The sequence below is a fragment of the Silurus meridionalis genome, chromosome 29 (assembly GCF_014805685.1).
Source record: "Silurus meridionalis isolate SWU-2019-XX chromosome 29, ASM1480568v1, whole genome shotgun sequence".
Lineage (NCBI taxonomy): Eukaryota > Metazoa > Chordata > Actinopteri > Siluriformes > Siluridae > Silurus > Silurus meridionalis.
In genome coordinates, this window is record NC_060912.1 from 10616135 (window position 1) to 10641047 (window position 24913).

Genomic DNA, 24913 nt, shown 5'->3' on the forward strand with positions numbered 1-24913 from the left:
TGATTTAATCATATCTTGTGCATTTTTTTTGTTTTTCTTGATTTGGGGTGTCATTAGTTTTTGAAAGCTGGTAGCTCATTGGTGGAGACATTGGACTTTGTATTGGAAGGTCACAAGTTCAAAGAGCTTAACTTCAGAGCCTGTGCCTATTTCACACTAATACCATGCACAAATCCAAGCAATCAACTAAGACCTCCTGAAAACCAGTGGACCAATACAAATCTGGTTTGTTCTTAGGAGCATTTTCCAAACAACTGAATGCAAATACAGTATGAATATCTTCACAAAAACCAGGGCACAAATGAACTTCAAGGGATAAGCAAAGTCTGGTCTAAAACACTTAATTCCAAGATGACAACAAAAGGCCTGGTGAATGAATCGGAGGCATCAGGTTCCCCTTCCATAAGGGGAACCTGCCAAATTTGAAGTATGTGGGTTGCAGCTTTATGTTGTTAGGGTGCAGGGGGGGTGCATTTTAGGAGGATCAATAAAAAATACTGATGCAGCAACTTAAGGTAAGCCAAAAAAGGTTGTATCTGGGTCTTTCAAGATGGACAACAATCCTGAGCAAATCATCAGGGTTGTAACAAAGTTGTCTTTGTCCTTCTTGTCGTCAAATTTTAGGGAAGTCTTAGTTTAATGCTTAAAGGTAGGGACACACCAAAGCAGGACAGTGGTGTTGTGTCGCCTCACATCGCCAAAAAGTTGCTCTAGAAGACATTGGCCAGACTACAGCTGACAGCAAACTAGCATGTACCTTCTGCACTTGCGTAAGGGGAACATAACTCTCCAGTACCAGCAGGTGGCAGTAGTCTGCGTTCGGCATTCATACAAAGAAACCGGAAGGACCAGATCTATAAATCTATTAAGCAAGCAGAGTTTTTACCTGCCGCAATCATTACTAACAGATTTGTGTAGCTTTATTCAATTATGCCTGCTTAAGTTGCGAAGACAACTCCATTATTGTTTGCTTTTGTCAGTTCCATTTTTTGCTCATGTGCTACTTCGCTAAGATGATTAGCCACTTCTTTCTTGCAGAGATGCTCCACTGCAGATTCGCCCATAAGAACTACAGCCGACCAACGCTCAAATACCACCCCACGTTGTCTGACAGCTGTCAGCTTGGTGTGTGCTGGGCTTAGGATGTCAGACTTTTAATCCAAAGTTCAAATCCCAGCCTCGCCAAGCTGCCACTTCCTTTGAGCAATGCCCCAAATCCTCATCTGCTCAGCTCTATGAATTATAATTAAAATTTTCTCTAGATAAAGGCGTCTGACAAATGCCATTAATCTGTGAACGTGAAAGTGAACGTATAGAAAGTGGCCATCACAAAACCCTGACCTGATTTTTCCAAAATGATCAAGGTGGCCCCCAAAAGCCTCATCAGTTCTGTCAGGAGGAACAGGCAAAAAAATCCAACAAAGTATTGTAAGAAGCTTGTGGAAAGCTTAGGAACGCAGCCAGGTACTAACAAATTGTTTGTGTACTGTTGACCCTTTGAAAAGCTGATGAGGTAAATATTATTTAGAATAAAAAATGAACTCATCCTGGAAATAAAGTTGACGTCTTAACAAACTTACCACAGGATATGTGAGTGACGTATATTTTTTTTAATGCCTTTATCTTAGGGGTTACAGTATTTAAACCGCTGGCCTCGGTTGCCAGATAACTGAAAAAAGCACCAAAAGTCCTGAAAAGTGTTATAAAGTACTGACACTGGAAACTCCTTAAATGTTAACTGTTAAAGTAAACCCCATATCAGCAGCTAGATTTTCTAAAGCAGGGCCTACAATGGGTTTTCTACAGAACGTCAAGAGAGATTAGTTTATATTGTGTTCCTTTTCTCATCAGGTGTATCTCTTCTTCCCTCACTCCCTCTATCGCTTGATCTCTCTGTGGTGCTTGTGGCGAGGGAAAGCGAGTGAGGTGCAGCTGGTGCAGGCAATGTGGCTGCTTGTTCTGCGGATAAGAAGAGCTGTGGAGCGTTTCTTTTGGGGGGAGATAGAGGGGGCTTGGAGCAGGGGGGCATGGAGGAGGGGGGAGCTTGGTGGGCTTCTCTCCATCCCTTGATCTCTTTGTTTTCCTGCTTGCCATCAATGCCGCTTTCTAGGAACTTGAATGTCTGGGGGTTTGGGGTTGAGAAGAAAGGGGGAGTTTAGGGGGTAGATGTGTGTGTTTTTGTGAGAAGTATTCAAATGTTCCATGCCAGAGATGTTGTTCTTGTCTTTGGTATGAAAATACAGTTGAATGTAGAAATGTTTAAGGGTGCTGTCTGTACAGCTCTCTAAAGGTCATGGAAGGAACCTACAGCTTCAAAATGAGCATTTTTCGAACAGCACTAATGTAGCAAAAAAACAATAGTCTATTTCACTCGAAAACACTTCATTATGAACAATATGTGTGCATCAGACCACACCCAGATGTTCAGGATGTCACACAGATATGCTGATATTGTCGAGGACAACGGCGTGAATTCCTGTCAGCTATAATTTAAAAATCAACAGAATTTCTTCATGTAGCCATGATAGCAATCATGTTTTTGCTTAGTCAGATATCTCTTCATCCCATGCTCAGTAAGGAAAGAAAGGAATTGTATCAGAAATTGTGGTCTTCAGTGGAAAAACTGCAGAAGTGAATGTTCATACTGTAACCATTGTGATGATCTTACCAGTTGTGCATTTTGTCACCTAGATGACTAGCCTAGCTTGCTCTTTATAAATTGGTCACTGAAGGAATAATAGTGATCAAAGATTGTACCCTATTGTTCCCTCAATGATCTGACTAGCCTAGCTTGCTCTTTATTTGAGCTGTCTGTCTATCAGAAATAAAGGTGATCTGATCAGATCAGTGTGACTGGTGAAGAGCAAGTTGTATGTTTTCATGGCAGTTCCCAGGTAAAAGTTTTCCCAGGGGAAAGCAGCTAACATGCTTAAAAGAGATAATGTCCTACGGTAAATTACATATTGATTGAATCATCATAATCAATTAAGTATTGTTTACTAAAGATTGAGGGATCGTTAAGGGAATGATTGTGATCCGTGATTGGTCTTTGAGGGAATAATGGTGGTCAGTGACCAGTTGTTGGACGATTGATAGTGATCATTAATTGTTTGTTGGAAACATTTGTGACCTTGAGTGGTCATTGAAAGAATGAAAAATAATCAAGGACTGATCACTGAGGGGATGATGGTGATCAGTTATTGGTCCTTGAAGTAATGACAGTGATCAGTGATTGGTCAATTGGGGAACAATGGGGATTGAAATTATTCATTGGAAACATTGGTCATTGGTCATTGAGGAAATGATGGCGATCAGTGATTGCTCGATAAGAGCATGATAATGATTAATGATTAGTCATTAAGGGAACAGTGGTGATCAGGGATTGTTAATTGAGGGATTGTTAATTGATCATTATCACGTCATTCCCTCAATCTTCACTATATTTTTTCCAATGACTAATCACTTTTCAATGAGAAAACAATGAGAAACAATGATTGTTAATTGAGGAAATGATCGTGATCAGTGTTCCCCATTATTCCCTCAATGACCAACGCTGATCACGATCATTCCCTCAATGACCAATTATTATTCCCTCAATGCCTCAATTAAAAGTGATTAGTCTTTGGAAAAATATTGTGATCAGTGATTGGTTGTTGAGGAAATGACCAATGTTAAATAATTGGTTATCGAGGAATCAATGGGGATCGGTGATTGGTTGTTAAGAGAACAGTATTGATCAGAGATTAGTTGTTGGTGATCAGTGTTGGTTGCTAAAGGAACACTGTTGATTGGTTATGGAACTATGGTGATCAGTGATTGAGTTATTGGAGAGACATTAGATTTGTCACTCGGATCCTTTACAACTACGATTACTAGTAGTGTAAACACTGTCAAGTCAAGTCAAGTTTATTTCTATAGCACTTTTCACAACAGACATTGTCCCAAAGCAGCTTTACAGAAATCAACAGTGAAGGTGAATGGTGTGTATTTATCCCTGATGAGCAGCCGTGGCAACTGTGGCAAGGAAAAACTCCCTTAGATGTAATGAGGAAGAAACCTTGGGAGGAACCAGACACAAAAGGGGAACCCATCCTCATTTGGGTGACATCAAGAGTTTGATCATAATTGTCCTGAGCTAAATGTTGCCAGAGCACCAGATATTTTGGGTTACCTCGGTTTACATCACTGTTATGGTGCAAAAGTAGCTTGAAAATGCCATAAATGTTCACTACAGGGAATATTTTTCATCCAACATGTTTTTTTGTAAAAAAAAAAATTGTCCTGATTTCTTTAGAAGATAAAAAAAAAACATAATTCATTAGTTTAGAAAAAAACCTCCACTGTGACAAAGGCATTCAAAAGCATCTCCTCTCGGTTGGATTACATGTAAAACCAGGCCGTGTAAAAACAAGCCGAAGGTAAAAAATACAAATGAATTTGATGTATAAACTGTAGGGCTGAGGTGGAGCGATTGCGCACAGTCAGTGAGTGTTCATACCTACCGATATCGTGCGGTTTCTGGGGAGAAACCTATAATCATATGGGCACTTTGGTGTTCTGCGTGGTCTCAGTGGTAATATTGAGCTGCTGGGGTGTGTGTTTATGTGTAAAAATGATGAGGTTGTGGGGAAAGGCTGTGGTTTGAGTAAAGAAATGAGGGGAAGATCGAAATACACTGTGTGTCACTTTCCCACGGCCCACAACACCCTTCCAACCTCTCGCCCTCTATCTTTGCTTTATCACTCTTTTTTCGTGTTCTTGCCATCATCACACCCAAATGCTTACACTTTACACCCCCCTATCTTTCTCTCTCTCTCTCTCTCTCTCTCCCGCCCTCTCTTTCTGCATGAACAGGCAAAATGTTAAATATTATATTTATATGTATGCAATATTATGTATGCATTTTATTGCTATAAAGTTGACTTTGATGTGTAAATGTGTAATTTTTTGTATTAATAATTAAATAATTGGCTGTTAAATGTATGTATATTTTTTAATCTATGCCTGTTACACAAGATTTATTACTATTACCTTAAAACACCAACAAATACAATGAACTCAAATGCATTCTTTTTTGTTACTATGTAAAATGCAGTGATCACAAAGGAAATCCCGTTTCATCACATTTTCTGATCTCTTCACTATTAGTGACTCGGTGTGGGCCACATGTCTGACGTCATCTCTCGCTCTTTCTCAACCTCCTCTCTCATCCTCTCACTCTGTCTGCCTGTTCTGGACTTTCTGCTCTTCTCGTTTTGAGTAGAACATGTGGGAGGTCGGAGGTGTGTGAACCATGCCTTTTCTTCATACTCAAGACCTTTAAACCATCCATTCTCCAGGTCTTACTTCCTGTACGTAGCCCTGCATCTTGAAAAGTAAGGGTCCTGGACATCCCCAACTCTCACCAGTCTGAAACGTGTTATATTAGAGGAACACATCTACCACAGCTCCAAGCTACAGCCGTTTGACTGCATGGTCATGTGATTTAAATGGGCTGCATTCCAGAAACTGGGAGCCATGTCCTGGAAGGCAGAAACCTTTCTGTATTGACAAATTAAGACAGAAATTGTCAGGAACAATCCTCCATATGATTACTCAATGTTGATTGGTTTGCTCTTAGAGCACAAACAAAACATCTTTCAAAAATATATCATCAGAAATATGACTTCAGTGAAGGTAAACCTGTTCCTTTTACATTCTTATTTGTATAAATATGAAAAGAGCAGATCTATATTTATCTAGATACCAAAAAAGAGCTAGTAGCAATATGTCTCCAATTATATTTAAACTCTTTACATATAAACTTTTACATTTCGATTATTTTCTCTACACAGAAAACATTAATATTATACAGATTCAACAGTCTATTTCTAAGTCAGATTTTGTGTTTCCGTCATTATGTTTCCACTGCTACAAGAAAATAGCTAGCTAGCTAGAATAAGCACCTTTCTGATGTATTCACAGTGGTAGATAAAGTAGGGGTCAAAAGTAATATAGGACAATGGAGGGAAGAAAAGAAAAGATAAACTCTGCTATTTAAGTGATATTGTACTTTAATATAGTAAGGAAGTTAGAATACTTCCCTAATGTCCAACACTGATTCTACCACCGCAGTAAACAATGACATCATATTTTAAAAAATCAGTTTATAGCTACATATAATGTTGTGTAAGTTCTGCAAATCATCTAGTTCCTGTTACCAAAGCTGAAGATTTCCACATTAGCATTTAACTAGCTTTAATGGTTATTGATTACCAGTAGAAACTTATCCAAACTTTTTATTTTATCATCCTTAGATTACATAAGGCGATGAGCTGTTGCCATAGAAACGATGATAATAGTAATAATAGTAACATATCCGACTGGAATAGCTGCAGCCCCTTGTGACCAATCAGAATTCAGTATCAGGATTATTGACATTGAAGCATTTTTCAATGACCCTCAGGAAAATAAAGACTTATGGTCAAAAGTATTGGGACACTTGCATCTTTTCCAGCCACATGTGGTGCACAACTGTACAGGATGGTACATACCTGCTCTCACTCCCGCTCTTTTTGTTTTGTTTACCGGAAAACTTCGTTAAAGCTAAAGCTTCGTTGAGCATTTTTGAGAGATATGTTTGTGTGCACACATTAACTCTTTGCATTAAGAATTTTTTTTTTTTTTGATCATCTTTCACTTTCATGTCTCACATGAAAAGTTTATACGAAAGTATGGATGGATCTGCAAGGTGCACCATTTCCTGTGTAAACCACCACTTTTTAATAAGAAGAAGCGAGCACCATACTGTAACGCATCGTATGTGGGTTAATCGTTCAAAATTTGCTTCGCTTTTTATACAAAACATATAACGAATAGAAATGGAATATCATTTCTGTTCCAGAGTCAAGCTTTACTGTAAGGTTTATTAGATGCTCCTGTAAACGTCAAACGATGGCCAAAGGTTTGTGGACATCTGGCCATAACATTGGTGTGTTTTTGAACATCCTATTCCTCATTTCCATTTACTGTTATAATAAGCTCCGCCTTTTTGGGAAGATGTTCCACTAGATTTTGTGGAGATTCTTTCAACTACAAGGGTGTAAGTAAAGTCAGGCATGGCTGTAGACGAGGTGAGGAGGCCAGTCAGTGTTCACATTCATCTCAAAAGTGTAAAATAGGATTTATAGCAGCTTTCACACACTTCCTGCAGATCTTCGTGGAGCTGGCTTTGTGCACGGGGGATTGTCCTACTGGAACAGACATTTATATATATAATTATATATATATATTAATTTAAAAACGATTTATTTATATATAATTTGTAGTAGATGCGTGACACTATTATTATTTAGAAAGTGACCAATAAAAACTGAGCAACATTTGATATGTAGATCAATATCCTTCTCATTAAACAGTTTTCTGGAGAGCGTTCTCATATTACGTGAATATGACGTGTCACAACACTACAGAGACTCGAGGCGTCCTGAGAGTCACATAGAACACAGATTAACATGGCAGAGGTAGAGCTGTAACTTCCTGCAGACACAACAGGAGAAAAACGTCTGGTTTTATTTCATGTTTTTCCTTTAAAGAAATTAAATTAAAGATTTGCTGTCGGTCTGAACGGAAAAAATAAAAGCGAACCATCTGCACCATATTGAATTATTGCAGCATCGTATTAGTTCTATTGCATCGTATTGTGTTGAATCGGATTGAAATCGGATTGAAATCGGATCACGATGCATCGCATGAATCGTATCGTATCGGTAGCTGCTTCATGTGTATTTTTAGTGTATTATTGGCTGTGCGTCGAGATGCAAATCACATCGGCCTCAGTTACGAAATGCGCATCGATAATAATATGCAGGTTGCAAGGCGAGAAATTTCACACGTAAATCAGGTGATGGTGTAAAGTTTTTGCGTTCGCGACTTGTTATCAGGCTTATATGCACGTTTCATGCGACCATGTCCTCTACAAAACACTTCCTCTTAACTACACCTTCATGTAATTCTTACACACACACACACACACACACACACATGCAATATCGTGAAGCATGAATCTGATTGTCACACTGCTAAGAATGTCCTGTTGCAGATACACCAATCTGGCCTTTAAATGCTGACACCTGTGTGTGTGTGTGTGTGTGTGTGTGTGTATGTGTGTGTGTTATTTTTAGATGGGCCGTGTCTATGTGTGTGAGGGCTTGCTCTCACACTCACCACACCCAGCCTTGCTCTGCTCTGAGTTACTGGGTGAGATTGTTTAAAGAAAGGATGAGGTGTGAAACCACAGGTCCAGTGAAGGACAGCAGCTTTTGCATGCATGCAAACACACACACACACACACACACACACACTTTTTTCTGACTCGTACATACTGCTGCATTCTGGGTGAGATTTCAGGAGGAATCTCACTTCAAGCAACTTTGTGTTTGTGAGCTGCTGTGGTTTGTGATTTTCAGGTGGTGTGTGTGTGTGTGTGTGTGTGTGTGTGTGTGTGTGTGTGTGTGTGTGTCCGGGTTGTTTTTAGACATGTTTCAGCCTTTCCTTTCTTCTAACTTCATTCTGCTGAAGCCATGAGATTAACATTACACATCTGTGTTTACTGGTAATGATGGCACGCTGTGATACGTGTGATGGCCCTGCCTTGTCCTGTGAAAAACACACACTCATTTTTTTCCTCCTCTATCTCTCTGTCTCTTTTTATCCCTCTCTACCTCTCTTTTTCTCTGTCTCATCCTCACTCATTCTCTCTCTCATCCTCCCTCTTTCTGTCTCTGTCACTCTCTACCATTCTAGTTCTGTATCTCTCTGTCTGTCTGTCACTACCTCTTTCTCTTCCTCTTTCTTTCTATCTCTTAGTCTTTACTTCTTTTGCTATATTTTTATCTTTTCTCTCTCTTCCCTCTCTGTCTCCTTGTCTTTGCCTCTTCCCCTCTCTCTCTCTACCTTTCTTGCTGTCTCTGCCTCTTTCTCTTTGTCTCTCTTTCTCTCGCTCTCACAACCTCTACTGCTACCTCTTGTTCTTTTATTTTCCAACATTACCCCTTAAAGAACCCCTTTACACACACACACACACACACACACACACACACAGTATTTATTTTTACATACGTTCATTTTAAAGCTTTCATGTGGGATTTTATTTTTTTAAATGATTTGAATAATTTTTATTATTTGGTTTCTTGTGTTTTATAGAAATGTAATGTAATGCGGTGCCCTCTGGGTTCCGCTATGTGGTAGAAAATATGAAGAAATGTCTATTATATGTACTCTCAGGTTAATGCTGTGCTCTAAAAATGCCGTCTCAGTGTTCTTGAAAGTGTGATAATGTGCTATTGGGGTCCTGCTGTGTGCTGAAGCGCCCTCTAGGGCATGACAGTGTGCTAAAATATGTAATAATGTACTCTCTGGATATTGCTGTGTGCTAATACTGTGATAAAACTGTGCTAGAAAAAAACACAACAAAGTGCCCTTGAGCTGAAAATAATGAAGTGCTATAATGGTGATTCGTCAAATGTGATAAAGTGCCCTGTGGGGTACCAATTTATGCTAGAATAGGTGACTGCAGTGCTTTACCAGCAAAACGTGTAATAGTGCCCTCTGCTGGTTACAAACAATATTACACAACTTCATATAAGTTTTATCTACATTTTCATTTACATTTGCGGCATTTAGCAGACGCCCTTATCCAGAGCGACGTACAAAAGTGCTTTGAGTCTCTAGTAATGAATAAATCTACACTGGTACGCCAGATTACAAACCTAATATAAATATAACCCTAGAATTCTACAAACTTGGAAAGTGCTAATTTAAGTGTTTCAGGAAGAGGTAGGTCTTCAGTCGTCGCTTGAAGATAGTCAGGGACTCTGCTGTACGGACATCTAGGGGAAGTTCATTCCACCACCTCTGTGCCAGACCAAATCAATTTTTTCTCCTCTGTAAGTCATTGTGGAATGAAAAAAAAAACAGCTATTAAGTCTAAATGAATATATTTGAGCTTGTGCAGTTTGCTACAGATGTGGGTTGCGAGTTCTGACTAGTGCTCTCTCCTACCATCCGAACAAAAGACTTAAAAATGCTGATCTTATTAGACGCCTTCTAAAGGGCCTTACAGTAGACAAATCACACTCACACAATGACAGACTGATAACTTTGATCCCGCCAACATGTGATGCGACGGCTGAAATCTGATTGGCCAGAAATTTTTGATTAAATAAAAACGCACCTAAGAAAAAAAAAACGCAATAAAATGAAAAGATTATCAGAATAAATTTGATGCGTATTCATGGGCAAAAAAATATTAAACTGTAAGTCAGTGATTCTGATGAAGTTTAGGCCAGCAGACAGGGCCTTTCTGGCCCTGATGGCCCTCCACAGTACAGTATTCCCATTAATAAAAAGTTATATTACACTGATTTTGTGAAAACAAAACAAATGCACCATAAGCTTGCTGATTTGAATGAAAAGTTATAAGTCAAATAAAATATGTTTTGTGAACAAATACAAAACTACATACACACAACATCCCCCTACTTTTGTTTGTGGATAACAGCATTTACAGCCCAAATGGCTGCAACCTCACAGCTATGGCAACCTCAAATATTTGGGAGGGGGGTATTATCCTTCTCTTCTTGGCCCCGTTCCAACCCCACGTGCTCCCCTACTGACTATTGCGACACTAGGGTGATGATTGGTCCAGAGCTTGCAAGTCACCATGGCAACGCTCCAAATTTTACCCCTACCCAAAGTGTGTTGCTCTCACTCTCTTCATGGAAATGCTGACCCGAGCAAACCGGACTGCACCGGCTCCGGCTGTGTAACTGCCCTGTCCTAAATGGATCCCTGCTCTCTAAGTGCACTACTGCATGGGTACAGGTCTAGTACACTTCAGTGAGTGGACTACACAGGTGGTTACTGTGTTATGTTTAGTGTTTTAGGTTTAAGAGAACTACAGGCTGCTGTTTTGCTGCTGCACCTTTCTAGGTGCTCTTTGGGATTTGGTTAATCTTATTAATTTCAGGAGTTTTCATGCTGGACAACTGAAGGATTCTCACCTTCATAGCAGTAAGTAAATCTGTTTGATTTTTTTATCCATGTAACAAATGTGAAAAGTTTTTTGACAGTTATTTATATATACATACACTATTTGGTTAAATGTATTAGGACAACTGACTTCTCCAGCCCATATGTGCTACTTCAACAAACTGTTACCACAAAGGTGTTTTTGGAGGTAGTATCATGAGATCTTTCCTTCGCTTGATCTACGAGACCCAAACGTTCCAGCGTGACAGTGCACCAGTGCACAAAGCCAGCTCCATGAAGATCTGCTTTACACGGGTTGGAAATATGTGGAAGATCTCCTGCTATATACACATTTGGGATGAATTTGAATGCTGACTGCACCCCAGACCTCCTCAACACACTTACATCACAACCTTACTTTACTAACACCCTTGTGGCTGAAGAAATCTCCACAAGATCTTATGGAAGATCTTTCCAGAAGAGTGCAGCTTATTATAAGAGCAAATGGGAACTATATGTGGATTGTTCAAAAAGAATGTTTAGGTGTCCACAAACCTAACCTATCTTGGCCATATTGCGATGTGAGCAGTAGTATTCTATTTTATTAATACATGTGCATACTAGGGATCACTGTTTATGAAAGCTGGTGTTTAATCTCTTTCTCTTTTTTGCTGTAAAGGTGATGTTCACTCTATCAGAGCTCTGGTCTGTTACTGAGAAACAGGGTCATTATAAGCTGTTGAAGCCATGGTGGGAGGTCTTCCTGGACTATCTGGTGCTCCTCATGCTCATGGTGTCAATTCTGTCTGGGACTCTGTTACTGTCACGAGATGAGGTGGTGTGTGTCCCCATCCGTTCCACCTCAAGCAACTCAAGCTTTTCTTTTGGAATTTCTTCCAATTCCAGGGCATCTCACACTGCATCAGGGGTCCCCGTACCCAGGAGTCTGGCTACAGGCATTCGGACTGACCTCGACTACCAGCAGTATGTCTATGTGAGCGCCGTGTGCTACCACGAGGCTCTTCCATGGTTCTCGCGTTTCCTGCCATATGTCACCTTACTGCAGTCATTGCTTCTGCTGGCTAGCGGCTCCTTTTGGTTCCACTTTCCACTCACCTCTGCCCGCATTGAACACTTCTTAACAGTCCTTGCCAAGTGTTGCGAGTCGCCCTGGACCTCTCGGGCACTTTCTCATGCTGCCAAGTTGGACAGAGCGCATCACGGACACCCTTCCGATGAGGATAAAGTGGCCAGACCCCAAGTGCCACACATACCTAAGCTCTTTACTCGACAGTCCAGCCTTGACTCAGGGACTGACAGCCCTCTTTTGGCCAGGACGGGTAGTTCCTCCGCCCAACCTTCTCCAAGTCCATCAAGTTTGTCTCACTGCTCCACAGTGTCCTCTCTCTTGATCCTAGAACCTGCCCCCCTTCACAAAACAGCTACTATTCTTCCTGAAGGTTCTAGCACCGGGCCCACCCTGGACCGGAGTGACGGAGAACAGGCCAGAGCTCTGTTCGAGAGAGTCCGTAGGTTCCGGGCACACTGCGAGAGCTCTAATATCATTTACAAGGTCTATAGATTTACAAGCGAAAACCAGACATATTATCATTCAACTTTGATCGCTGGGTAAAAATAATCCTGGGCTCTCTTGTTTCTTTTTTTTGCAGGTCTACACAGCTCAGACTGTGTTCAAAGTTCTGATGTTTATTGTCATCGTGAGCTACACCACACCTCTACTGGGCTCCATCTCCTTTACTCACATCTGCCAGCCCCATTCACATGCTCTAACAGGATACCAGACCTTCCAATGCAGCCACCTGCTTTCGTCTGTCTTGCGCAAGCTCATGAAAGCCTACATCTGTCTCATGGGCTTTTATGGCCTGCTGGGCATCTACACCCTTTTCTGGATTTTTCACAAGTATGCTTGCAAGCAGACATTTATCAAGAGTAAGAGTAGAGATCTGGGATAAGGTCCCGTGACCCTATAATATAACTGTGACTTATTTTGCATGAAAATTGGGGACACTGATCCTGGATCCGCATTGTTACTTAGTTATTCTGGAGGAAACTTTCAAATAAAAGGGCACAATTATCAAATTAGGTGATAGGAAACACTACAGAAATATACAGTGCCCTCTAAAAATTATTGGGCCGTTTAACACCACCTAGGGACTGCTTTTCAAGGCTGATCATGTTATTTTTAATTAGCAGACAGGACAGGATCATGACGTACTAACTGGTAATCACACAAAAATTTTCTTTGTGCATCACTCACACTATCACCATTCTTTTAAAAGGTTTTACAGTGAATGTTTGCTGTGCACCACTCCACTGCTCCATTGTAACTAATGGCAAACAGTTGCTGACGATTTTTCCTGGGCCTGAAACTCCTAGTTCCAAAATTTCCCCATTCCCTGCGCCACCCTGTACTATATATACACCGATCAGTCATAACATTATGACCACCTGCCTAATATTGTGTTGGTCCCACTTTGGCTGCCAAAACAGTCCTGACCCTTCTACCATTAACCACTACCCTGTTTGCCGGTTCAACACTGTTTCTTCCTCGAACCACTTTTGATAGATACTGACCACTGCAGACCGGGAACATCCCACAAAAACTGCAGTTTTGGAGACCCAGTCATCTAGATATCACAGTTTGGCCCTTGTCAAACTCTTTGAATCCTTACACTCACCCATTCTTCATACTTACCCCCATTTTCTCTCCTCCAAATTTGGTCACCCAATAATCATCCTCTACCGAGTAGCTCTCTGCTATCATACTGAATAGCTTAAACAGAGGAACATGCTTATGCACTCTTCCTGCACTTTTCTTGTGACTGACAGGGAAAAGAAGGTATGCCCCTCCCACCAAAGTGAATAACCCAAAGCCAAAGTTTGATGAGGGAAAACTGGGCTAGTTATTAACTATTAGTTAAGCTACTGAATAATACTAACTCATTTGTTTGTCTTTCTTTCCAAGCTTTCAGTTCAACATGGAGATTAATGCTATCCAAGTGAGTAGATGTGATTCGCATGTCCTTTAACAAAACACTTGATTTTCTCTAATAAGATTCAGACTATGTCCAAATGTTCTTTGTCTCCTTGGAGACAAAATAGAAGTGGTGCTAGTGGGCAACTAGCAACAGAGGATATACACCAAAGGGGTCCCCTGGTGCTGCCATTAACATTACTAACATTAATAAAAATTGACACGTTGCCCAATAGAACAGACCTCTGTCTCTTCCGCAGGTCTTTGAGACAGTACTCGTTCCAGCACCTGCATGAAATAGGATCCATGTTGGATGCTCCAGACCTGTGTAATGATCTGGCATTCTTGTTGCACATGACAGACCAGTACGACCCCTTGCTGGCTCAGCGTCTCTCGGTTTTCCTGTCTCCTGTCAGCGAGACTCGGCTCATGGAGGAGAACTTGGAGCGTCGCTGGAATGCCGCCCGTCTGCGCTCGATGATCACCTATGATCACAAGGGCTGCTGTCTGCTGCAGCTGGTGGCTGTTCCGTATCTCCCTCCTGCACTCTTCACCCTGAGCCAGCTGGAAGTCCTGAAGCTGGAGTTAATTCGAGATGCAAAACTAACAGCTCAGATTTCCAAAATGACTGCTTTAAGGTGATTGTTTGATGTAGAATACACTTATTTCGAGGTCCTCAGCAATTTGCTGCTTTATGGGCTGCTTTATTAAAGTACAGAAGCAGGCCACAGAACTATGAAAGTATAGAGGTAGCAAAACTTAGTTTGAAATGCAATATGCTGAATGACCAATGTATTTTTATTTTTATTTGGGTATTATGTTTTTAAATTGACATTTTCCATATGTAAATAGTGTTAAAAAGTTAATTTTAGAAGTCTATTTTTATTCTTTTTATGTGCATTAATGAAACTTAGACTTTCTTTCAAAAGGGAACTTCACTTGTACCACTGCACAGCTACAGTGGATTCTGGCGCTCTTGCAGTCCTTCAGGAGCGTCTGGAGTCTCTGCACCTCACCTTTAACCAAGCTGCAGAGATCCCTGGTTGGGTGTATTCATTACGAGGCCTGCAAGAACTCCACCTGAGTGGACGAGTGGCCAGTGAGGGGACTATAAGTCGTGGCTGGGCTCTGGGTAGCCTACGCTATTTGCGCCATCTTCGGGTCCTTGCGTTGCATGGCACACTCCAGAAAATCCCATCAGAGCTCAGCGAAGTTGCGGGCACCTTGGTGCATTTGGAGATCCATAACGATGGGGCCAGGCTTTTGGTGCTAACAGGACTGCGACGCCTGGTGGGGTTGACTGACCTGGAACTGCAGGGATGCCAGCTCGAGAGACTGCCTTCGGCTTTGCTAGCGCTAACAGGATTGCGTAGTTTGGACCTGCAACACAACAGCCTGAGGACACTGGAGGAACTGCTGGGGCTGCAGCATCTGAGACGTCTTTCCTCTCTACGATTGGCCCACAATCGCATACTGGCCGTTCCAACCAGTGTAGGAGTCCTCCGAGCCTTAGAGCTTTTAGACTTGGCACACAATGAGCTACGCAATCTTCCACCTGCGCTTTTCACAATCTATCGACTCAGGCGCCTCCTGCTGGCTGGGAACCTGCTTGAAGAACTGCCAGCTGAAGTGGGTGCACTCACTCTCCTCACCGAGCTCGACCTCAGCAGGAACAGGCTTGAAAGACTTCCAGGGGCACTTTTTACCAACTGCAAGGAGTTGCGCATTCTGAATTTGGCCACCAACTCTCTTGGATCCCTGAACACGGGACTGGGCTTTCTGAGGCACCTTTCCAAGCTGGATGTACAAGGAAACAACTTGGAGGAACTGCCGGTTGAGCTGGGTTCTTGCTCAGGGCTTCGTGGAGGTGGGTTGCTGGTGGAGAGCTGGCTGCTCCACACCTTACCATGCCACATTAGAACCTTCCTCCAGCAGCCATCTTGCACTTCATCCGAAACAAATTCCCGCCCATGTTCAGATATATTCCCTGCCCTTTCCGCCGCCCAGTGGAGCTTCCTTTCATCTGTGGAATCACGGATATAGTTGAAAAGAAATCTGAAAATGCATTTTATTTGATGTTAAGCAGATCCTAAGCATTTTTGTGGGGTGACAACCTTTGGTGAGATTTTCCCAAAAAGAATGCAGCACTTTCTTTGTGAATGCTTTCATGTTTAGTTGTAGCGGAAAGCAAAACAAAGACTCCTTTACACATTTTTATGCTGGATAAATCACTCAAGCTTAGGATAGACAAGGGTGAAATTGATAACCACAAATATATATCTAGTCCTGACCAATTAAGGAAGTGCTTCCATCACTTAATTGTTTCAAATACCATTTAAATTGTATTAACCACCAAACTGCCACTACTGAGCCCTTGAGAAAGACTCTTAAACATTAACTGCTTATATGTACAAGTTTGGAAACACCAAGTCTTTTATAGTTTTTGTAACACAATTATGTTCCTTTTGTTTCCATGCAACAAAATCAGTAAAAGGCAAAAACACACAGTAATGTGAAAGTGAACGAGTGAATTAAAGTTCTGTGGAGTCCGAATGTAACATTTGTGTCTCTAGCAGAAGAACTTGTGTAAGAAGGAGAACAGAAGAGAAGATGTGATCAGACTCCCTCACCCCCCACAATCACATATGGAGGTGGAAGTTTAATGGTTTGGGGGGTTGTTTTGGAGCAGGGAAGGTTTGACACTTATTCCAGAATGTGAAAGGAATCCTGATCTAACATGGCTCTCATTCTATACTTCAGCACCATGCGATTCCATCTGGACTGTGGCTTATTGGAAGCGACTTCACCGTACAACAAGACAACAGGCCCACGTCTGAGTTCTGTGTGTTATTTAGAGAGCAGAGAGAAGTCTGGAGTGTATTTATCATGGAACGACCTGCCTAGTCACCGCACCTAAATCCTACTGAACTGCTCTGAGATGATCTGGATCACAAGAAAGAAATCTCCAACTAGTGAAGAACAATTTTGACCATTGGTAAAGTGTTTCAGTGGAACATTTGGAGGAACGGAGTGTCCGGATTCTGAGAGTGTGTAAAGCTGTTGTTCATGCTAAGGGAGGAGTTTTCACTGGAAATTATGTGGAACACTGGTCACATTCATAGATTTGTGTAGTCATAGAGAAGTTAAATCTTCATACCGATACATTCTCGAGTTTGTTGCATAAACAAAAGGAAAAAAACAAAAACGACTAAATGTTTCCACACTTTTCACAGGCTCTGTGTAGATTAGAGATAATTATAAGCGGCCCTGAATAAGGGGGTTTACACAATGTTATTCAACACTATATAGTATAACCCTATAGTTATCTAAATGTATTAATTAATTTACTTACAAACTTGTTTTTGAACTAAATAAATACAAACATTATATCAAATTTACTAACTTAAGCTAAGCTCAGACAGGCATCTGAGTAAAAATATAAGATACTAAAAGATAATAGGCTAGCAAAGTGATTCACCTGTAATTCTAATAGCTTAAAATGATCGTCATGTTTACGGTATGTTGATGTATGTGTGCACAGTTACAGCTGAATAGAAGAAGAAAAAAATATTTCTTTTAGGTAAATACATTTGTATGTATATACCATAATAAATGTAAAAGGAATTACATTTGACTCACCTCTGTTTTTTTTTTTTATAATTTTTTTACATTTATACTGCTCTCACTGTCTACTTTAATTTGCCATTATCCAATCGGCCAATCAGGTAGCAGCATGACGGTGTCTTGAATCATAAAAAAATGATTTTATACTCCAAGAGTGTGGTGTCGGACAGCCTCTCAGAAATATCAGAAATAGCTTTTTATTGCTATAGTAATAAATAAATATTGTGATGTTATAATTTGTTATGTTGACCTGATATATCAGTACATCAGTATACAGTGTATACAGTGTGTGTGTGTGTGTGTGTGTGTGTGTGTGCGTTCCACGCTTCACCACTAGAGGCAGACATGCAGACATACAGTTTACCAATCATGATAAGTCACCTATGACATCACAGTGCACCTTCTCCATCAAGAGTATAAAAGGCCACAACACTGTCATTTAGTACTCATTCAGCAGGTCATGCAGCATCGTGCAACCTGTCTTTCAGCAGTGGGCATTCGACATTGTGCAACTGACATTGTGTCATTCAGCACTGATACTGTTTACATTTAGCTCTGTTTTTACTGACACACAACTCCCTTAAATGGTCCTTCAAGCCGGATTGGAAAACCTTCCTAACAGGTAAATTGTTAATCACATCTGTGAAAGTGTGTGTGTGTGTGTGTGTGTGTGTGTGTGTGTGTGTGTGTGTGTGTGTGTGTGTGTATATATATATATATGTGTGTGTGTGTGTGTGTGTGTGTGTGTGTGTGTGTATATATATATATATATATATATATATATATATATATATATATATATATATATATATATATATATATATATATACATACAGTACAGACCAAAAGTTTGACACACCTTCTCATTCAAAGAGTTTTCTTTATTTTCATGACTATGAAAATTGTAGATTCACACTGAAGGCATCAAAACTATGAATTAACACATGTGGAATTATATATAGAATTATATACATAACAAAAAAGTGTGAAACAACTGAAAAATGTCATATTCTAGGTTCTTCAAAGTAGCCACCTTTTGCTTTGATTACTGCTTTGCACACTCTTGGCATTCTCTTGATGAGCTTCAAGAGGTAGTCTGTGTGTGTGTGTGTGTGTGTGTGTGTGTGTGTGTGTGTGTGTGTGTGCGCCTCCGCTACATCAATTATAGACAGATTAACATCGCGGTAATAAACTCACACCACACACTAATACACCGAAACCGCGGTCCAGTTTAAGCGCACATGATAGACGGCTGTATTAACCAATCACAGCGCGGCTGGGTGGAGCCCGCCTTTTGTTAGCCGTCCAGTAAGATTCCTTCGTTTAGGAAAAGGCGGGCACTTCCGGGTTGCAGTATAAACCCGAGGCCTGCGCGTGTAACTGGAACATCTTTCCTCCTTGTGCTCCGGGTTTATTCACAGTAAAGGTAAGTCTCATTGATTCGAACTCAAACCGTTTACCAAATGTACTTCTTTTTTTTAATCCACAAACAACAGCAACAACAAACAAAAAAAACAACAACTTTGTCGCTCTGATTTGTCGTTGAGTTTGAATGAAAGAACGAGCGCGCGCGGCGGCGGCTAGCTCGGCTAGTTAGCCTGGCTGCGTGTTTGGCTACAAACAAATTGGGCTGCTTTTGTTTATTTGTTGGGGGAAAGAAAAAACATTTAGGAAATATTTACAACTATTAGAAATAAGATTAGTTTTGGTCGAACATACTTTTGAACTCTGAATGAATAGTAAATAAGTGCACGGCTAATATCCGGCTAGGTTTTTTTTTTCCCCCTCAGGAATGGTGGCCATTGTTTTCAACAAACACTGTTTCTGGAGACACGCATGTCTCACACACGATTTATATTATATTAATTTCATGTACAGACACTTTGCGTAAAATATACATCCGTAAAACTAATACAAGTCGATTATTAACGCGTGTAAGTGAAAGAAATGTAAGTAGAATTCCAAATCCGTATCTAGTAAAGATGTAGTGCAGTAGTGGAGGGTGTAGGACTCGTTCACTTGGTGCCCTGTGAAGTGCACAGGGGAAGGGTGTGAGCTGTGGTTTAGAGCACAGCCACGCATTGTCTGCAGGAAAGCAAGCACGAGTGGCCGTTTTTTTGTTTATTAATGTATAAAGTAAAACCCGTTCGATTTGTTTATTATTGTTTATTTACTATCATTATAAGTTTGTTTATAACGTTTTTGTGGCCACGTGAAGCCTTTTTGTTTGGTGTAAAAGGGAGGTGGGCGGTTCGAGCAGAAAATTGAATCGCGATCCCCTCGATACGTGTGTCGCGATATTTCGGTGTTGTGGCGTAAAGCATGGCTGTGATTTGTTTGGCGAGGTCACAAAACTCCAAACTCCTTGCTGCTGTATATGTTTGGAAGGTGGGACTTCTGATCAGGTTTTGAGTTCGAATCCCAGTACCACCACGCTGCCTTTTCTAGACCCATGACCAAAGCTCTTAACCCTTAATTGGGTTTGTTTCTTGTGAAATATCAGGAGAGTTGTCCCATGGTGGAGAAACGGAGGGAAAGAGTAGAGGAAAGCCGGCGTGTGATTTATTCCCGAGTTCATTCTCCTCCTCATATTTGTGTGTGCGCAGCATGGCAGAGACCGACGTCGATAATGAGCTGTTGGACTACGAGGAGGACGAGGAGCCTCAGGGAGTCCCGGAGAGCATCACTCCGATCGGGAAGAAGGAGGTGAAGGGTTCCTACGTGTCCATCCACAGCTCTGGCTTCAGGGACTTCCTGCTGAAACCGGAGCTCCTGAGGGCCATCGTGGACTGTGGCTTCGAGCATCCGTCAGAAGGTACAGCTCGTGATTTGACCGGTTGATTTGTTTGCATATAGAACCGTGATTAACATGTGTGTGTGTGTGTGTGTGTGTTTTAGTGCAGCACGAGTGTATCCCACAGGCCATCCTGGGTATGGACATTCTGTGCCAGGCGAAGTCCGGTATGGGGAAAACAGCGGTGTTTGTTCTCGCCACACTGCAGCAGATCGAACCTGTAGACGGACAGGTACGTCTTCATCAGGTGTGACAAACATGTGAAATAAAATTCTGCTCAGTGTGATTAACGATCATCCCCCGCTGTCCAATCAGGTGTCGGTGCTGGTGATGTGTCACACACGTGAGCTGGCCTTCCAAATCAGCAAGGAGTATGAACGCTTCTCAAAGTACATGCCTACAGTGAAAGTGGCCGTGTTCTTCGGCGGCCTTCCCATAAAGAAGGATGAGGAGGTGCTGAAGAAGAACTGCCCGCACATCGTGGTGGGAACACCGGGCCGCATCCTCGCCCTCGTTCGCAACAAAACCCTAAGCCTCAAAAACGTCAAACACTTCGTCCTGGACGAGTGCGACAAGATGCTGGAGCATCTCGGTACGGAGCTTTTTGCTGGTTTCTCAGTGGGTTTGTGGGGAAATGAATTGACATGGAGATGTGAGATCTAATTGGGGGATGTGTGTAAAGTTTAGGAGGATGTATTTAAATCCTCCATCACTTTGGAGTCGTCCTGATTTATTGCTTGCCCTCTTTCTCCTTCTCTTACACTCTTCATCCCTTTATTTCTGCATTCCTTCTCATCCCTTTCTGTCCATTTTCTCCCTCTGTTCTATTTCCCAATGTCTTGCATTCTGAATCTTCTTCTCTCTCTACATCTCCATCCCCTTTTCTGTGCTTTTCTTAATTTTCTTTGCATCTCTCTTGATCTGTCTCTTCTGTCTCTTCTCACTTCATCTTGCGGTCTCTCTTTCTCTCTGGTTCTGGCCTCATAATTAATTTTCCCTCTTTCTCAGATATGAGGCGTGACGTGCAGGACATCTTCAGACTCACCCCTCACGAGAAACAGTGTATGATGTTTAGCGCCACCCTGAGTAAGGAGATCCGGCCGGTGTGCCGCAAGTTCATGCAGGACGTGAGTTCAAAGCCCAATCGAACCCCCTAAACATACCGATACCTGAAGTCACATCATACAACATTTAGTGACTGCTTTTAGTTTTTTTTTTTTTAAAAGATCAGAGGAAATCAATTTATTTCATTTCTCCTTTTAAACCACGTCTTCACCTTTTTTCCTCCTGTTGTTCAGCCGATGGAGGTGTTTGTTGACGACGAGACGAAGCTGACTCTGCACGGCCTGCAGCAATACTACTGCAAACTGAAGGACAGCGAGAAGAACCGCAAGCTCTTCGACCTGCTTGACGTCCTCGAGTTCAACCAGGTGAGAACGTCTGGTGTGAAACGAGACCACATTTGAACCCCGGGTCTCTGGGTCTCTATCTGGCCTTGCTGTAATTCCTGTCTCTTCCTCCAGGTGGTGATCTTCGTGAAGTCAGTGCAGCGATGTGTCGCGCTCTCTCAGCTGCTGGTGGAGCAGAACTTCCCGGCCATCGCCATCCACCGAGGCATGGCTCAGGAGGAGAGGTACATAAATGCGCACCCTGCATCAAACCTGTTTAAACCAGATTTAATGTTTGCTTATTAGCACTTATAAGATTACTTGTAATTGCATCCTTTTTTTGTTATCAGACAAGTGCTGTTTTGACAAACGTATGAGGGTCATGGATTACAATTTAAGGCTTCACACACTGGTTTGCTGTTATGGGAAAATGACCACCAGCAGGATATGGAGTGTGCCAGATTGTGGCGATGAAACCGTAACCTCCTTTTGTCCTGCGGTTACTGGAGACCCCTTCTTTATAAATGCATGAGTTAAACACGTGGTTCACAGCTGCAGTAGTGTTCATCCTGCTGTTAGAACGAAATCTCCAAAAAATCTAGTGGAAACATCTTCCCAGAAGAGTGTAGCTGCTCAACAGCAAATAAACATGGAACAAGATTTTCAAAAAAGAAGCGTATGTCCACTATAACGTGAAGTTTCCACAAACTTTTGGGGTGTGTGTGTTCAGGCTGTCACGCTACCAGCAGTTTAAGGACTTCCAGAGGAGGATCCTGGTAGCCACAAACCTGTTTGGCCGAGGAATGGACATCGAGAGGGTCAACATCGTCTTCAATTATGACATGCCTGAGGACTCTGACACGTACCTGCACAGGGTATGGAGTTTCAATGCTCGTTTCATCTCGAACGTTTCCAAGACTATATTATAATATAGCTATGATACTGATATAATTGGCTGTATATCAACTACAAATGAATTTCGGGTTCAGCCACTTGGTAACGATGTATTTGTGTTTTTTAATCTGATCTGATTTCATTCTTACTGGTTTAAAGAAGTCTTAAATTTGACTTGGTGAAATCTGCAGAAACCCTGTACGGCTTAAGCCCTGTGGATTCAGGAGCCGTTCCAGTCTATTCAACACTTCCGCTCCTCCTCAGGTCGCCCGTGCCGGTCGTTTCGGAACTAAAGGTCTAGCCGTAACCTTCGTGTCTGACGAGACAGACGCCAAAACTCTGAATGACGTGCAGGACCGCTTCGAGGTCAACGTGGCCGAGTTACCAGATGAGATCGACATCTCCACTTACAGTAAGATTTCTCTCTCTTTCTCCACATTGGATTTTTATTTTCCTGCTTTCCCCTAACCTCCCCCCTCTCGTGTAGTCGAGCAGTCCAGATGAGTCGTCACGTGACGTCATGCCTGAGGGCCACCAGCTCCCCGTGGCTGTGACGTCGTCGCCTGGTTTCTGGAGGACGTGTCACCTGTTCTGTTTTAGACTGTAGCACCACCATGACTTTTTTTTTTTTTTTTTTTTTTTTTTTAAAAGCTTTTTACTGTCTCTTTTCTCTGGGATGGGAAGAAAGGAGGGGTGGGGCATGTTTTCTTTTTATTTGTTCCAAGTCCTCTATATTATTTTTTTTTTTGTTTTAAAGGAATTAAAAGGTTTTTATACAGTTACCTTTTGCGGAGTTGTTGCTATTTGCGTGTTTTACACGTCTTTTATTAAATATATCCCAGGAGACGTTTATCACAGTGCTGTTAAATCCTGATCCCAGAAGGTTGGTTTAGTTTTCTAGAACAGCAGCACTGAATGTAGTAGCACGTTTTGGTAAATTTAGCGTTTTTATAGCTAGGGTACTTGTACAGCAGACGTAAATAAATTGTTGATGTTTTTGTTTTCTGTAAGGAGCTAATAATAAACTTGAGCATGGAAGGAGTCTCCGGTCTCCTCGTAAGTCCATGTTTTATTTTGGAAAATGAAAGACCAAGTGCAAATGTGGAATTCTGCATGAAACTGGGCAAATCTTCTAGAGATGTGTTTTGACTTGCGGCGATGCTGCAGTCTTCGGGAAGACGTCGAGCTTATTCGGCAACTTGTGCATGATGTTAGTCGGAGAACAATCCACATGATCTCACTTCCGCACCCATCTTACTCTGCTCCTACGGACTTTCCCTCTTTCCGAAGATGACATTCCAGTTCAAAGGTCGCCGCTTTGACGCCATTGCGGAGGTCCCGCGCGAATAGTAGAAGGTGCTTGGCGTGCTTCGAAAAGAAGACTTCCAGGATGTATTCCAGAAGTGGCAGGAACGCTGGGACCTCCAGTGGAATTCTCTTTGACTTCCAAGTTAGAATTGGATGATGAATAAATTATTGTGCATTCCAGGGCATTGGTCGTATTTGGAGAATTTGATGGCTACGTTTTTGTGCGATGAATCAATTATGAGTAAATGAACAAAAATCGTTTTTCTGTTTTCAGTATTAAACAAGAAATCAAGGTGTCAGGGATTTTTTTTTTGCGTTAGCAACATGATTAACATGATCGTAACATGATTGAGCAGTAAAACTACAAAACCTATGAGGTAAAATGCTGTCGGTTGGTCCTGTTCAAATCTAATGATATTGGGGATTCTAAGCTAATAACGCTCTAATTGGTAAATAGTTTTCTCCATGGTCGAGATTAAATTGCCTCTGGAACAACTGCAGATCTTATTAAAATTGATTTACTTTACACACACACACTGGTTGTGGTTATGTGTGTGTCAAAAGAATAAAATAAAAAAAACAGACTGTGGTCTATAATTTGTGGAAACCTGAGCGTCCTTATTTGATAGTATATTATTAACCTCCAATCTTCTGAGATGTTTCACCAGATTTTGTGGAAATTTGTACTCATTCGGGTGTTAGTAAGGTCAGGTACTGAAGAAGCCCAAAGGTGTTCAATATGCATTATAGGAGGAGATCTTTCACAAACTTCCAACCCATTTACAGCAGATCTTCATAGAGCTGGTTTTGTGCTCAGGGGCACTGTGATGCCAGAACAGGTTTGGGTTTTCTAGTTCAAACAAAGAACATTTCATGCTACAGCGTACAGTATGTGTGCCT

At 41.5% G+C, this 24913-nt stretch overlaps 2 protein-coding genes across 5 annotated transcripts; both read left to right on the forward strand.

Moving 5' to 3' along the window:
- The first annotated feature begins 10803 nt into the window (after nucleotides 1-10803).
- Nucleotides 10804-17608, forward strand: si:ch211-106h11.1 (volume-regulated anion channel subunit LRRC8D). Of its 2 annotated transcripts, none has more exons than XM_046843666.1 (5): nucleotides 10804-11052; nucleotides 11690-12583; nucleotides 12681-12931; nucleotides 14266-14643; nucleotides 14935-17608. In XM_046843666.1, exons 2-5 carry the CDS (start codon nucleotides 11693-11695, stop codon nucleotides 16046-16048), a joined length of 2634 nt encoding a protein of 877 aa, XP_046699622.1. In that variant the 5' UTR covers nucleotides 10804-11052; nucleotides 11690-11692; the 3' UTR covers nucleotides 16049-17608. The 2 variants fall into 2 exon arrangements, with proteins under 2 accessions (XP_046699622.1, XP_046699623.1); XM_046843667.1 differs by having other exon boundaries at nucleotides 14422-14643.
- Nucleotides 17609-18113: 505 nt separating this feature from the next.
- On the forward strand, nucleotides 18114-23747 carry ddx39ab (DEAD (Asp-Glu-Ala-Asp) box polypeptide 39Ab). Of its 3 annotated transcripts, none has more exons than XM_046844180.1 (10): nucleotides 18229-18251; nucleotides 20236-20444; nucleotides 20528-20655; nucleotides 20739-21015; nucleotides 21432-21550; nucleotides 21722-21853; nucleotides 21947-22056; nucleotides 22542-22686; nucleotides 22970-23117; nucleotides 23193-23747. In XM_046844180.1, the coding sequence occupies exons 2-10, from the start codon at nucleotides 20237-20239 to the stop codon at nucleotides 23207-23209; spliced, it is 1284 nt and encodes a 427-aa protein (XP_046700136.1). In that variant the 5' UTR covers nucleotides 18229-18251; nucleotide 20236; the 3' UTR covers nucleotides 23210-23747. The 3 variants fall into 3 exon arrangements, with proteins under 3 accessions (XP_046700138.1, XP_046700136.1, XP_046700137.1); XM_046844181.1 differs by lacking the exon at nucleotides 18229-18251 and adding an exon at nucleotides 18948-19055; XM_046844182.1 differs by lacking the exon at nucleotides 23193-23747 and having other exon boundaries at nucleotides 18114-18251; nucleotides 22897-23038.
- The last annotated feature ends 1166 nt before the right edge of the window (nucleotides 23748-24913 follow it).